The sequence below is a fragment of the Hemiscyllium ocellatum genome, chromosome 2 (genome assembly GCF_020745735.1).
Source record: "Hemiscyllium ocellatum isolate sHemOce1 chromosome 2, sHemOce1.pat.X.cur, whole genome shotgun sequence".
Taxonomy (NCBI): domain Eukaryota; kingdom Metazoa; phylum Chordata; class Chondrichthyes; order Orectolobiformes; family Hemiscylliidae; genus Hemiscyllium; species Hemiscyllium ocellatum.
This window is the reverse complement of record NC_083402.1, coordinates 67,010,017-67,026,746: the sequence shown is the minus strand read 5'-3', so window position 1 is coordinate 67,026,746 and position 16,730 is coordinate 67,010,017. Positions and strand designations below refer to the sequence as shown.

Sequence of the window (16,730 nt, the reverse complement as noted above, 5' to 3'; positions counted from 1 at the left end):
CAGAGAAACTACGTAGAGATGCTCACAAACTGGACGCGAAAGCACCCTGTAATAATGACAGGCGAGGTCCCTGTTCAGCAGCAAAGTTCTAACAGGATGGTCAGAGGAAAATTTATAATTAGAGGGACAACAGTTGACACAAAAAAAAATGAGATTAAGAAACAACGCCAGCACGGTGCAGTGAGTCAGGAGAGTTGCAGTGAGCTGTAGAGTTGACAAACAGCAAGTTACAGACCCACCCGGCACCGCCTCTTCCTCACCATCTTCATCAAACACTGCGGCTGGCCATTGTGACGCAGGCGCCGTGACGCGCTCCGAGCCCCGCCCGCTGCAGACATTCCAAAGACGGAGCGTTCGAGCCTGCAGCGCTGGGAACAGGCAGCGAGTACACAGACAACTAGACAGGCAGCACAGTGTATCATTGTTGCTGACGCTAGTCATGGCCGAGTCGTTCATGCAGCGTCTTGACAAGTTCCTCAAGGAAAAGAACCTGCTTGCAGATATCTTGGGGAAAATTGAGAGCAAGACAGGAGTGAACAGACGTTACATTGCGCTGGGTGAGTCACTGCAGGGTGGGGACAGCCCGCACACACGATCACTGCCAAAACTGCCTTCCAACTCGTGAATAGCAATGAAATCTATCCAACTAAGCACTAACTCAGTGTCATGCCATATCTACATATGATGCTGGAGACTGGATTTTTAAAAACTAATACGCATCGCCACTTTCACAGAAATGCTGTGTAGTCGACTTTGTGCTTTATGTAGTTTCTGTAATCCGATACGATGTGTCAGAGAAGTGTGACTAAATTTACAGCAGTTTGCACAGGGTGCTACAGTAAATGTATTTATAAACGAGACGTTTTGCCCTATCATATTTTTTGTTTAAATGTGGCTTGATGAGGTGGCCATTTCACATAAACAATTTATATCCAATGGATGTCAACATCCTCCTTGGTGAAGTATAATACTGGCAATGTCAATTCGAGGCTTTTACACCCTGAATCGGGGAGTCACATTACAAACACAAGGTTATCTGTTATGCCACTTCCACACAGTTGAATATTTGCCAAAAAGAACGGGATTTGATGAGCATGTCGTATTTTGTTTCCGCCTTTTTGTTGAATCGCATCACTGATACTCTGTGAAACAAAGAGTCGTTAACATGCCGTCTATTATAATGTCTCTTTACCAGCTGTCATTGTTATCATTTCCGTTTACCTGGTGATCGGCTATGCAGCATCTTTACTTTGCAATTTGATCGGATTCGTTTACCCTGCTTATGTCTCGTAAGTAACATTCGATTAATTTTAATTCGAAATTGAGTAAGTGGGATTAATTGGAGACTTATGTTGGGAACAGTTGCTGCTTAAATTAATCACCTGGTATTAATGGTGCACACTTAATCTAATCTTATTGTGTGTGAAGAGCAGAAATTCCTAATCTTAATCGCACTTATTAGTTTTATACTCTTTTATAGAATGGGGATATTTTTTTAAAAAAGAGGTGTCTGTGAACTAGAGATAATTCAATTGTGTGTCTAGATTGAGTGCTGTCAAATTTGTTTAACTTTAATAATCTTCTAGAAAGACTTTTGAATGTAGACAGGAGCAACTACTTTAAACACTTCTTTCACTACACCTTTATTTTTTTTTGTTACTTTGCCAAAGGTATTGAAATTGTGCTTGTGTGCCATTCCAAGTGTTCATTAGTACTTTGTTTATGTGACGATTCTTCATGTGAGACTTGATGATATTGCATCATGCAGTTGACATACCACCCTCGTCAGATGTTTCTAGAAAGGGTGGGTTTACAGTTAACACAACCATCCCATTGAGCAATATAACGCACAGTCAGCCAACATCACTGACCCTGTCTCTTGATGGGCCAATAGTCATTTTAGTTTCTGGTGATGGAGAAGCAGTGGGATGCGGGCTGGCACCTGCTTCGTATTAGGCCTGGGCAATGCTTCCTGACTCTTGGAAGGTCCCATCCTTGGTCAGGGTGGGGAAATTCTACTTTGGCAGTCTCCAACTCCAACTTCATTCCTGAAGAAGGGCTCATGCCCGCAATGTCGATTCTCCTGCTCTTTGGATGCTGCCTGACCTGCGCTTTTCCAGCAACACATTTTCAGCCTCCAACTCTACCTGTCCATTGTCCTTAGCCTGGTGATACCAGCAGTACATATACTCAAAGACATTTTCAAAGATGATCATTCCAGAAAGCATCACTCAATTGTGATCAGACAAGCCTTAGAGTTGCTGAGGTTAATTCTTGATCCTGCAGTCACAGTCTGAACTTGACAGATACTGATATTTTAACCAGGGACCCTCAAGCAAGGGTAGAACTTGTATAATCAATGATAGTGCCCTGAGTAGTTTTGTAGAACAGAGACCTAGGAGTTCAGGTACATAATTCTTTGAAATCTGTCACATATAGACAAGGTGTATAAGAAGGTGTTTTGCACACTTGCCTTCATTGTTCAGGCCTTTTTGAGTACAGGAGTTGAGATGTCCTGTTGAGGTTGTACACGATGTTGGTAAGGCTGCTTCTGAAGCAGTGTGTGTAGTTCTGGCTGCCCTTCTAAAAAGAAGGGTATTACTAAATTAGAGAGGGTTCAGAAAAGACTTACCAGGACTGTGCTGGGAATGGAGGGTTTGAGTCACAAAAATAGGTAGGATAGGCTGTGGCTTTTTTCACTGGAGCAAAGGAGATTGAGGTGAACTTGTAGAGGTTTAGAAAATAATGAGGGGCATGGATAACATGAATAGCAAGCATCATTTCCCCTTGGTGGGGGACTTTAAAACTATGGAGCATATTCTTAAGGTGAGAGGAGAAAGATTTCAAAAGGACATTAGCAACATTTTTGCAGTGGTTCATATATGGAATGAACTGCCAGACAAAGTAGTGGATGCAGGTACAGTTACACTGTTTAAAAGACATTTTGGATAAGTACATGAATAGGCAAGTTTGGAGGGATATGGACCAAAGGCAGGCATGTGAGACTGGTTTGGTTTGGGAACATGGTCAGAGTGGACTAGTTGGACGAAATATTCTGTTTCCATGCTCTGTGATGCTATGTTTTTAGTTTTGTGACTCAGCACGAGGTTATGTTTAACACTAATGTTCTTGAAAAGCTTTCAGCTTGACGCATAACTTTGCGGCAGCTTGGTAGCTATTGTGTGTGGAACTTAATATGTTCCGTGGTGATGAGCTGGGAGTTGTGAAAGGGGAAATTCTTGAAATGGGTTGTTCACTCCCTAACAGCATTGTGGATCTACCTACCAAGTGGATTGCAGTAGTTCAAGAAATTAGCTCACACCACCTTCTAAGCGGCAGCAAATGCTGGCCCAGCCAGCAACATTCACATTCCATGAAAGGATGTTAAACATAAATAGGGATTTGCATGGTGAAGATTACTGGCTGTCCCAACATGGCCCCCATCCCCTCCTCCACATGAAGTCCAGTGTAGAAGGGTCTAAGACAACCTCCGGGTGGAAGACTAACTTAGTGCTGACTTAGAGACCTTAGCTCTGCCATGTCACGTAGTTTGAAGAGGAGGGAGGGGTTCCCTTTTTCTAAGGTATCTAAGTCCAATGAGATAACTCATCAATGGGAACTTTGTCAGGATGTCATCCCTTGTGTTTGACAAAAACCTGTGTTCTCCCTGTCACGGAGTTGCTTGGCTTGATTAGCCTTCTGCCACTCCCTTTGATCCAGGGCTCCAGTGATGATTCTTCAAAACCGCTTCATTGCAGTATGCGCAGTGGCTCTGTTGCAGTGGTTAGGTTTGTCATGCAGATAACAGTGCTGTATTTCAATACAACTTTTGTTATGAGTAACCAATGCCATAAAGTTTTTCATAAAAAATTCTGCTTTCTTTAATAGTGGATGTCTAAGCTTTTATGGAAGTGTTGGTGTTCACATCGATAAGATCCAGTGTTGTTGGCATTAGACTTATTGTATTAGATGTTTTTTAATTGAGATTAGTTTAGATCTTTTGAAAATCTTTGTCAAATGTACTTCTGCATTTTCTTCTGTACAGACACAAAGTTGATACATTTTTAATCATCTACGCTTTCTTTATGACAGTAGTATGGAAGGCAAGTGGTGAGGATGACAGACTGCAAAGCAAATTAGACAGGTTAAGCGAGTGGGCAAAAACTTGGCAGATGGAATGTAATGTATGAAATTGTATGGTTATTTCCTTTAGTAGAAAGAATAGAAGAGGTGAATATTATTTAAATAGAGATTGGCTGCAGACAGCTGCAAAACAAAGGGATTTGGAATCCTCATCCAATATAATCTTGCGTTCAAATTTAGCAAGAGTAGGGAAGGCCAACAGAATAATGGGAAAATATATATGCATTGGGCAGGTGGTATTTAACACTGATTCACTTTGGAAGAAGAAACAAGATGAGGGAGTATTTAATGAATGGTAAGACACTCAATAGTTTTAGAGCAACAGGTTGAATGGAATGTATAAGTAGGGAGGTTTTGCCAAAACTATACAAGGCCTTAGTCAATCACAACTGAAATGCTGTGAACAGTTTTGTGTCCCTTGTCTCGGGGAAAATACATACTGGCGTTGAAAGCCTTCCCAAGAAGGTTCACTCGGTTGATACCAGCTATGGAGGGGCTATCTTATGAGGAGACATTAAGTAGGTTAGGCCTGTACTCATTAGAATTTATAATAAGAGGCAACTTTATTGAAACATAGAAGATTCTGAAAGGACACAATAATTACAGATAGGCTGATTCCCTAATGGGAAAGTCTGGGGCCAGAGGGTAAAGTGTTGTGGACTAGGCCAGACCACTCGAAACATTCTTAAGCAGGTAGTCCAGACCATAACTTTGCAACTGGTTTTGGTAAGTGTACAGTGAAAATTACCCAGAGTAAGTTAGCTTGGTTGACTACCAGGTTTTAAAACACACAAAAATGTATTCACAAAATGAGACACAATGGAATAAAGAACCCTACAAAACTCAGTCGATCCAAACTAGACTTAATTATGCTGTTCTGAATATACACAACAGTCCCAATAAGCAAAGCCCCTTTTTTTTTTACAAAAAAAGTAAAAATGGAAGAAATGCTTATAGGTTGAAGTTAGAAGGGCAGAAGGAGAGAGTGTTTTTGCAGCTTGTTCACACAGTCCACTGCTGAACTTCCAACTGGTTCTGGTCTGAACTGCTCAGCTTAGAGCTGACTACTCCCCTTTCATTGTACAGGTCACTTCTAAAACATGACCACTTTGGTCTGAAACCTCACCTGTTTGCATATAAACAAAACGCCTCTCAACATCCTTTTCATCTCTGTACCAAACGAGTCACCTCTGAGCCAGGAGGGATTTATGACCCCTCTGAAAAAAAAGGCCAAGGACACAGTATCCTTGAGAAAAGGAAGAGCTTTAGAAAAAAGGGTCAGCTTTGTGACAAAAATCTCAGAATAATTGCTCATTGTACAGCAATGAGAGGAATTTCTTCTGAGGATAGTGAATCTGTGGAATTCGTTACCACAGACTGAGTTGTTCAGTAAATACAGGGTTGAGATAGATAGGATTTTAACCAGTAAGGGAATCAATGGTTATGGGGACAAGGTAGGACAGTGGAGTTGAGGATTATCAGATCAGCTATTTCGGGTTTTTGAAAAGATTCGTAGCTTGGGTTGTGGATGAGGCCATAGCTTTGTTTGCTGACATTTCGTCGCCTTGCTAAGTGATGTCACCATCTTTATTGAAGACTCGTTGACTATGTGACCTAGCAAGGAGACAAAACATCTGCAAAAAAACACACCAGCTCGGTGAATGAATCCATGGCCAGGTCAGCCATTATCTGGCAGAGCAGATTTGATGAGCTGAATGGCCTACTTTACAGAAAAGTAAAGAAATTCTATATGTAACATTTTACTATAGGCAAGAATCTAATGTATTTATTAGTAAATGATAAAAATTGGTTACTTCAAATGACAAATATATGGCTTCAATGGTGAGCTGTTCAAAGATTGATCTGTAAAGTCACAATTATAGGTGACATTAAAGAAACCTGTTCATAATGTTGGTTGTTTTAGAATTCAGTTATTCAGTGATCTTAATCTTAGAAAATTGGACCATTTTTATCTTTAATTTTAAGAAGAAGAATTGAAGACTTATTGATTGTTCCTGCCAAAGAGACAGAAATTAAATTACCACATCGTAGTACTGAGATTTTACATCAATTCTGAAAGTTGAGCTCTTATTGAGATGAGCTACTTTTATTTAAATGTGGTCACACCAGTGTACAAAAACCAAAAAACAGCAGCAGAGTCTTTCATTTTGAACAAATAAGGGATGTTTATGAAGTTGTCCCAGTTTTTATTTTGCTTTCTCCAGTGTTCTCCCTCTCTTTGTCACTTAGTTTTCCATGTTCACTTATGTAATCTTTCTCAGCTATAAGGGTGTGTTAGCTCAGCTTTCATGTGACTTTAATCAAGGTCACTTGACAGTCCAGTAGGGAGACATGAAAATTTGCTTCTTAAAATTTTTATTATCTACATATTTAATTACCACAAAGCAGGCTTACCAAAAACTTAAAATCTGTCGCAATTTGAGAGGGTACGCTTTGGATTTCAATCTTGCTAAACTTTCCTATTGGGCATTGATTCTTGTCTTCTGACAGTCATTACTCATCAGGATGCTGTTGGTACTGTAATATTTGCTTAGGTAACCCACTTTGTTGTGTTTTAATTCTTGACAGTAAGAATTGGCAAACTTGACTGTAGAGCAGGCTGGTTCTGTATGTTATGACCTGCACAGGGGTCACGAGCTGAAAGTTTTGTGATTGTGAGCTCTGAGGCACCAATGGTTGCTATGAAAATCTGACAATTATAACAGTTGTACACTACTCTAACAGGCCCCTGCTCTAAGATGCATGGCAATTTTCAAGCCTCAAAATAGGCTCCCAGTGGGAAATAGTTTGGGAACCATTATTGTATATTCACACTTATCCTATGCTCACCTAAATAAAATATGCAACTTTTCAGCAGAAGGCACCGAACCAGTGAATTTCCTGGTTTGAATGCATCTGTGCCATGTAATTAGGTACATTTTTGTTCAATGAGACTTTTTTGGGTGTTGATTTTTCAGAGTGAATGTACAACTTCCTTTGTAACTTACTTTAGGCACACATCTGACAAAGATGGTGATGAGCTGATGATATTCTAATTGTTGCAACTTTAATGTTTAAGCTTTAAAATGATTTATTTAAGTACTCTGTGCTCTGAATATTACAGCAAATTCACACTTTGGTGGTCAACATAATCTTCTGGTAAGAGTGAAATGAACTTGGCTTTCAACATCCTTGTTGCACTAGATCATTACTGCAAGTTGACAATGATCCAAAATGATGTGGTAAAATGCTGCCAGTTTGTCTGATCTATCATAGATTTCCCAGACAAACATTTATGATGAAATGATGGTTCTTGGTGCTGGTAGTGATCATGAAAATGATAAAATACTGCCAGGAAACTGTAAGACAGTAAAATCAAAACTTTGCATTATTAGGCCCATCCACGGATTAGAGGTTGGATGACTGCAGCAGCTGTTGCTTCACTCATGTGGTTTGTGATGTAATTGAAAATTTCTGAAGACACAAATTACACAAGCATACTTGTTTTGTGCTTTTTAACCAAAGGTAGTGAGAACTTCTAAACCCTTTTGGTATTAGCAGAAACTAAGTATTAAGTTGTTTACATAGCTTGGGAAAATCGAAACATATTTGGAAAGTGGATCCCTTCTAAAATATGTTATTGTAAATAGCAAAACGGTTGGAGAAGAATAATTATAGCTCCGCCCTTAAACATGATGACGTATAGATGAATGTTGAGTGAAGTGGTAAGGAAGGGGAAGAAGGAAAGCACAACTGTTACAACAGTCTTTTTTTAACTTTTGAGCATGCCCTTACTGAACTGAAACAAGGTCTACCTTGGAAAAGTATGAAATGGATTCTTGTTTGCTTTTTCAGGTTTTAATCTTTAGGATAATTTCCTTAGCCTGCAATTGTGGCTTAAGAACTCAAAACACGCTTTCTTTTTTGAGGTTGGGGGGGGGGAGGAGCAGTCTCATTGGAGGAGGTCATAAGCATTATTATAACAAAGTTCTGCTGTCTTATTTCTGTACCACATACTGGGAGTGGGTTTTCTTTTAAAATCAATGAATGAATTGTTTACATTTTAGGTGGTGTATACTCATGACTCCCAGAAGCCACTTATTTAGGAAAATGTTCTTTTGGTTTCATTGTTAACTACTTTTAGTTAGCTCCTTTATATTCTCAACATTTGGGGCATTTATCTTATTTCAGGTTCTGTTTTTGTGAAATTCTGTTGTGGGTTGATTTGCCGGTAAAGGATTCCAGCATTCTTGTTGTAAAATACTTCGAGTTATACATTGGCAGCAGTTCAGACAGGCTGTTTGAATGCACAGTTGATTTTCTGTTGTTTCCCAGTTATAGAAGAAAAACAAATGTTACTTGCTTTACTTTTATATGGTAAAGTTTCCATTTAATTAAACATTTTCATTTATTTAATAGCTCAATTAAAATCAAATTGGTTTGGATTTGCACGTTTTAAAATGCTCAGTTTCCATCCAGTATTTTACAAAATAGTATATTTTTTAACAATATACCTCGACCTGTATTTCAAAAGAACTTATATTACGGTACCTCCAAAATCTTCTCTTATTTTTCTTAATATTTTTGTGAGAGTTTTCACATCAGTACCAGACAGATGCTGTAGGAAACATTGAATATCTAAGTTCAGATACTTTACAGCTAATTGACAAATTCATTTTACTGGACAAAAGATCCAAAATGCTAATCAAATATCAAACATTCGCCCCCATCCTCCTTTTTAACCTCCCCAATGTATAGTTATAAATATTTATCATGTCTGAATCTCCTATCCCAATTCTGCAGAAATATACCCATTCAATTGATTCTTTGCAGCATCTAAGATTAACAACTTGAATAGGATACCATCTCTTTAAATCTTTTATTGAACTATTGAAAATAAATTCTGCTCTGGTGATGTGAAATCATGTGTAGGAATTTTGTTGTGGACTTGCAGGTAAAATGGTTGATAGAAGCCCACACTACTTTGTAGGCAGCAGTCATCCGGATGTGGTTTCCCCAAGATGGCTAATTAATAATGGTGGGTGGGCCTTTGAAGTTGAAGGGCCTGAGGAAGGCTCTTCGGCTTCTTCCAAAAATCACGTTTCAAGATGGATTGAGGAAAAAATAGACAATAGCCAATTTGAGGGAGATCTCAGAATGGTCAGTGACTTGGTTTGTAAACCTGGATTGCTGAACCCTGTGGTGCTGCCAAGATGCCATCTCTAAGGTTTCATACTGGTGCCCAATGGTTCCAGGGACCTGGAGGTATAGGTCTTAACAAAGTCAACTAACTACTTGTGGACAAGTAAACTTTCTGATCCCTTACCCCATTCACATTTAGTAAAATGGCCAGAGGAGAGGATGGAGGCAGGGTACTAGCACAGGCTCGTGGTGTGAAATTCTGTGCCTCTAAATTCAGCTCTAAGAATCGCTAATTTTATCTCTGCTGGCTTGTATCTCTTTTTCTTCATCAATTTTCCATACAAATAGTAATAACTAAAGACATGAGATCTGCCTAAAGCTTGGGGCTGCTGTAAAAATTATTTGTACTTCAATAGGACAAACTTATTCCATTTGCTACTTTCATTGTAAATTGATACATCAATTTTGGTCACTTAAGCTTATTGCGCCTAGAATATTTTGCTGTATTGTTCCTCTCTGTATATCCTTAATTTGATCTGATTTTCTGCTTTTACTAATATGTTGCTATCTTAGTTTTCAACCACTGTCCTACAAACTGCACCTGATCTCTAACATTTCTTCCAATTTAAAAGGTATACAAAATAATGAGGGGCTTAAGGAAATAGGTCTTCCTGTCCACTCTAACAGAAGCCAGGAAGTACACATTTTATGTAAGAGGGGTGTAGAGTGTCTGGAAGTTGCCAAGCTAGTGGTTGAGACGCTAACCCTCAACTCATTTAAAGGAAACCTGAATCTATACCTGAAGCTCTAACTTACCTGCACCTGGTCTGTAACCTTCTAAGTATGAATAGAATGGATGGCTAGCTTATTCAGCCATACAGATATATTTGCCTGAATGGCTTTCTGTGCTGTAATGTTTCAATACTTTTGAGTGAAATAATTCCACAGCAGCTGGTATTCCATCACTAAGTCATCTTTATTTACACGTGGAGAGTACTTGACACTGTTCCAGCTCTTCAAAGCCAGCTCTGAGTGAACAGAATCTCTGGCATTCTGTTATTTTTTAAAATTTTTATTAAACAATTCAGTTTACAAAACAATTAACATTTACAGCTGTCTACAGAGAAACAGCAATTTTACAAGGGAGGGGAATGGCAAAGCCAAGCCCCAAACCCTGACATTCAACCAGTTTTCAGGAAAATGAGGACAAACCTCAAATCCTGGCATGCTGTTTATTTTTCTTCGGATACTTCTATTTTTTTTTAATTAAAAAGTTTTTTTAAACCCCCACACTACTAATTGCGGTAGTACTTATTTTTTCCCCAGCACCATGTTGTGTGTGTGCAGCTGTTTATATCTGTCAGCTGGGGCTCCCTGATTGGGGCTATTCCAATTAGGGAACACATTCTACAAGATCCTCCTGGCTGACCTCCGAATCCCTGCATCCCTTCCCCTCTGAACCTGAGGACGAAGGCCAGTTGTTTTTTTTTGGGGGGGGAACCACCTCCTGGGGCATTTTAGCATCTGGTCAATTCTGCCTGTAATACAGATGTTGTGTAATATATGGTAGTTCACCCCTTGCACCCAAGTAGTCTCAGAAGAAATTCATTCTTTTCAGGTGGCGCAGGCTTTGAGGCGGTGACATTTGCCATGTTCATCTCCGATTCAGACGTATCTTCAATGCTTGATGGAGGGGGGTAGGGGAGAGTCCACAGTTTCTAGAACCATTAGAAAGGCTGTTGAACGACTGTCATTCAGCCATTGCTGAATTCAGTCTATGGATAGCACTGCCTAGTAATGTTAAAGTACACCCAGCGGGGTTTGTGGTCTGTTATTATGACAAATTTACATCTATAAAAGTATTGATGAAACTACCTGATTCCAAATATAATAGCCAAACCTTCCTTCTCTATCTGGGTGTATTTACATTCTGCATTAGCCAAAGTTCTGGATGCGTACACTATTGGGTGCTCCTTTCTATTGGGCCATCTATGAGCTAGCATTATGCAGATGTCAAATGGGAAAGCATTGCATGTCAACACCAGATCTTGCTTAGGATTTTGGTGTGTGAAAACTTTAGAGGGTGATAGCTGTTTCTTCACTTTCTTGCAAACTATGGCATGACCAAGTGACCATTTCCAAGGCTGATCCTTTTTAAGAGTTAATGTGAAAGTGCCAGGATGGAGGCCAGGTTATGTATGCACATTTCTTAATAATTCACCAGCTCAAGCAAAGACCAAAGCTTCAGTACAGATGTGGGAGTCAGGACAATTTTGATCACCATAATCTTATCTTCCAACATTTGTAACCTTGTCTTGTTGACTTTGTAGCCCAAGTAGGTCACTTGGGGTGCTTGAACAAACATTTTACCCTTCTAAAAGTGTATGCCCATCTGGGAGAAAGGTCCAAGATCTGTAAGTGCTCCTTATTGGTATTCCCTGTTTTTAGTATGTCATCTAGATAAATGGCAAGGTAGACCTTGTAAAATGTTCTCCATTGCCCGCTGAAAAATTGCACAGACTGATAGTACCCCAAATAGCAGCCTTGTATATTGGTACAAATCCTTATGGGTATTAATTGTAGCATACTTCTGGGAATCCACATCTAACTGAAGTTGCAAGTCCATGTGGCCCATGTCCAGCTTTGTGAAATACACCCCCACTCCCCCACCTTCATGCGCCAGCTTTGTATATAAATCCTTAGCGAGGGATTGGGTATTTATCCAGTTTACGGTTTGTTTAAAATCACCACAAAGGTGAACTGATTCATCAGGCTTCATAATCGGTCCAACCAGTGCTGCTCATTCCACAAACTGACTGGTTTGATGATTCCTTCACTTTCAAGCCTTCTGATTTCTGCCCCAACCTTTGCGCATAAAGCAAATTGCACTGGGCAGGCCTTGCAGAATCATGGAATTGTTTCCTGGTCAACATGCAAGGTGGCCTTGGCATCTTTCGATCTGTGCACCTTGCTGAAAAATATCCAGGTTTTTAATTGGGACTTCACACAGGCAGTTATTTTTTTAATTGAAAAATATCTTGGTGAATCTTTCTCAACCAATTTTGCCCCATCAAGCTTGGGCTCAGGCCTTTTACCACAATCAGCTACTTCTTGTAAGAGATCGGAACTGAAGTTGTACTCTTAATGTGGAAAGGTTCCTCAGTATAAGTTCTTATTCTAGCCAATGTCTTATGCAAACTTAAGGGTTGGAGTCCAGAGGGAATATTGTTAAAGACTTGTTCAGCGATCACCAAAGTAGCCGTGTCAACATCACCTTCATCAGAACCAGGTGACCATTTACCCAGTTGTTTATTTTTATTGGTTCTGATTTGGATGGTGCTAAGCAATTTAAGTGTTTCAAACCAGAGGTGGGTGGACTTTCCAGGGTGCGCACATTCCTGGATACTGGCCTATGAGCTCCCTTGCTCCATTTCAGTCGAATGGGACTTTTTTGCTGTCTCTAGTACACACAGCAGCAGCAACTACAATGGCTTATTGGCCTGGGTCCTGAAGAAAATTCTAACTATTTCACTGAGGCTTAGCTTTGTTTAGAGATTTTGCTGTGGGCTCACCTAGAGTCCCTCTGTTCAGGATATGTTCTGAATGTGGCTGTGCAATTGCCTTCACTCACGTGCTGTTCCCCAAGCTCGATTGGACTGGCGAGGATGTCCAATTCCAATTGGAATACATTACAACTCCTATACTCCACTGGCCACATTTTCCAATGGTAAAGCCAGTTGTAGTGCCTACTTGGAGTCCAGTTGGGCTTCACATAGGTGCTTTTGCATGATCGTGTCATTAATCCCACATACCAACTGGTGTCTCAGCATCTCAGTAAGGGTTAAACCAAAGTCAGAGATGCTTCTGCCAGTCATCTTAACCTAGCCAAAAATCCTAATAGGATTCCCTGGTTCTCAAATTGCTGAATAAAACAGCATCTCCAAATTAGAGACCGCTTGGGGTCATAATATCCCTTAGCTAAATATGTCCATTCTTGAAAGGTTTTAGTATCTGGTGCCTAAGGGAAAATTAGGCTCCTAATAACTGATAAAGCTGCAGCTCCATGAGCAGCCAAGAGAATTACACATTGCTTTTCATCTGCCCCAATGTCATTTCTCCAGAGAGAATAACACATTCTTTCCACGTACTGGACACAGTCTTTGACAGTAAGATCACACCAGCGAAGCTCCCCAGATAACTACATGATGCCAGAAATGCTTACCCCAACTCAAAAGACGACTGTTGCAAGTGAATTTCTTCAGGAGCGTGCTTTTCTCTCATCACCACTGAAATAACCCGTGTCCAGTATTCCGGTACCAAGTCATCCTTTATTAAAAGTGAGAGTCCTTGACATTAATTCAGCTTCCTGAGAACCCAGTCTAAGTGATCAGAACTTCTGGCAGTCCTGTTTATGCCTGTCAGCCAGGGCTCCCTGACTGAACCAAATTAATAGTTCAAATCAGGGAACTCAGAGGTCCACCTGACTGACCTCATTACAATCACTGCAATGGGTAGTGGCGTGTTCGTAGTCTCTCTTTAGTAATAAAAGTTCACTGTGCATTTCTTTGGTTTTTTTTTAAACAAAATAATTAAATTTGTTGCACTCCGATACCGGAGTGACTGCAATTGTGGGAAGGTTCCCTTGCCTTTTGGCCTTTGTACCAAATTGTAGGAGTGCAACTAAAAGATGTCTGTGAACAAATCCTTAGTAAGCTGTGCTACAAGCAGGAGGTCATAATGTGCTTTCCAGTATCACCTATGTGGTCTTGTTAATTGCAATGGAGCTGGTGTTGCTTGTTTCCTCTAATTGATACCAAATTTATGGGCCAATGGTGTTTAGAAATGCTTGAGTTTCTGTGGCAGCAAGATTTTTACGTCACCCAAGTATCAATACTGTTCCTGTTTTTAAAAATGGGAAGCATTTTCTACCAAAGTATGAGCTTTTCTGTCCCCTTCATAACCTATGTAAATCACTTTTTATTTCTACAGTCTGTCTCCAACAGCTGTTCTAACAATGGGAAACCATGACATGATTTCTTATCTAGCTTTGTTCACCGTAGTGGTCTCCATTTTAAAGTGTTCAACTAAATATTAAATTCTCTTTTCTTGTTATGGACACAAGGTTGACATCCTCCAGTTTGCAGCATTTTCTGTTTTTGATTTCCAGCATTTATTTTATTCGCACTTTTTTGTTCTTCCTATCTTGTGTTCTTGCATCCTACAGCCAAATATTTGAATGCTTGACACTCTCTTGGGGGGAGCGGGTGCTCATAATTCATTTTAATTTGTTTTTTAGGGCTGTGTGCAAACTGGCTGTTATGTTTTCAACGTTACATTACTGACTACGTTTCAGTAATCACTTTCTGATCACTGCACAGTGACTGCTGTGATAGCTGCCGTACTAAAAAACTGTCTCATACTTAAGTTTCAATATAACTAGAGAATTGCAATTTGTTAGCTGGTGGAAAGATCAGCTGGTGGTGGCATTGTGCATGATGACAGTGATAGTTTCAAACGGTTAAACCAAGCAATGTTAAAAAGAATTGGGAAGAATGATAATATCAGTGGTGTTCATTTTGTTCCTTTTAATTTGTATTCATTGCATTTTACCTGCTCATAGAGGATTTATTGGAGGTTGAATTTTTTTGAGTGATGAATAACCTGTCTATTATCCTGAGCTGACTGTCATTTAATAGTTACTATCTGGGTTACTATTTAAATAGTCACTTGACATTAAGCTTACTACAATGAATCAGGAAAATTGAAAATCCATCTGTTAATCTCAGAGAGATTCTATATCTGCTATTAATATAAAGATCTGGTTTCATTTGCTGAGATTGAGGAGCAATTTAACTATCCAATCCAGCAGAATCTGCTGAAGGGAGACAGAGCTGCAGTTATGGATTGAGGATAATGCCAATGAAATAAACCAGGATTGCGGAGAGAAGACCAGGAGAGTAGCAGAAGGGTGGGGTGAAAGCTTTTGCCATCCTTTTAGCTGCAACAGATACTGTGGATGAAACTGTGGATTTGGCATAAAGAGTTGAACTGTTGAAATGTAACTTTTGTTTGGAAGGTGTGTTTGCAAAGATACAATTATCCTAAAATTCCTGAAAAAGACAATCCAATTTGTACCCAGGATACAAAAATTTGACTTAGGCACTGAACAGTTGGTGTGCAATTTATAGCCTGTTAAACATCCAATGGAAATACATGTGTATACATGGGCCAGAGAATTCATATACCAAGTAAGAAAAAGATGATGTGAAAGTAAAGTAATACAAATGTAGGATTACTAAGATGTAGTTAGATACTTTCAACAGGGATTGCAAAAATAGTGGTGAAATTGCTTCCTTTTTTTTGTGTTGAAAGAAGGTATTGGTCACATCTGTGGAGAATTCCGCACTTTTCGATTCATGCCTTTTGGATTTGATGTTCATCTGAATTGTCTGAACGGTTAGGTGGAGCCTTTAATGTAACAGCTAATTTAACAATTACTTACACTGCACAGTCTGTATAGGATTGTACAGGAAATGTGACACAAAAAAAGCCGATCAGCCTAACTACTCCATGTGCACATTCATGTTTGTGCTTGATCTGAGCTTCCTTAATCTAATTCTGTGATCATAACCCTCTATTCCTTCCTCTCTCATATACTTGTCAAACCTTTTTTCCTTAAAAGCATCAATATTCTTGAAGTGGATTTTAATGAATAGCTATTAACTTAGTGAGAGGTCTTGCATTTAGTTGGCGCTTAATAGTGTTAATGGTTGTATGTCTATGTTAATGCTTGATGTATAATTTTGAGAATTTACAGTTGTATTACATCAGAGTATCACTGGCACGTGGAAAATCATATAAAAATCAATGTTCTGTGAAAAATGTAGGCAACATTAACAGAATTACTGACGTGTATTAAAATCACAAAGTTGGAAATTTTTTTTCATCAACTACTGTTATTTCGTTGTGTGTCAGTTTTGGAATTGAGACTTGTGTTTTGAAGGTACAGTACCAGCTTGACTCACCTCTTGTCATTTTCTTGTTGAGCACATACTTGAAAACATGAGCAGGACTTTTTTGTGAATTTGTTTGCCAATAAATTAAGAAAGACGTAGGCCTCTGATGATACACTTTAACAATCCTGCTTTTAATCTAATCTTCGCTTTCCGAATTTTCATTTGTAATTGTCAAGGAAGGCTGGAGAAATCTACTTGTGGCTGCCTGGGGACACCATTTCAATTCAACACTGATTATAGCTACTCTTGTAACTTACATTTATGCTTATCAAACTAGTTTGTATAATGTTAAAGCAATATAGGGAAAAATAAATACAAAAGCATTTTGGAGATAGTTTGCAGTTTTAATACTAACCTCTCTTTCTTTTTCTTTGTTTCATTTTTGTATGCTAGGGACTGGCAGCATTGGCTTTCCTATAGGGAGAAGCA

General features: G+C 39.3%; 1 protein-coding gene across 1 annotated transcript in view; it reads left to right on the top strand.

The window, feature by feature from the left end:
* The first annotated feature begins 314 nt into the window (after window positions 1-314).
* The window catches only part of reep5 (receptor accessory protein 5), a 33,097-nt gene continuing 16,681 nt past the window's right edge, over window positions 315-16,730 (top strand). Inside the window, exons 1-2 of the mRNA XM_060844463.1 lie at window positions 315-557; window positions 1,196-1,289. Coding sequence (XP_060700446.1) covers window positions 440-557; window positions 1,196-1,289 — 212 coding nt within the window. The 5' untranslated portion in view covers window positions 315-439. The remainder of the gene's footprint in view (window positions 558-1,195; window positions 1,290-16,730) is intronic.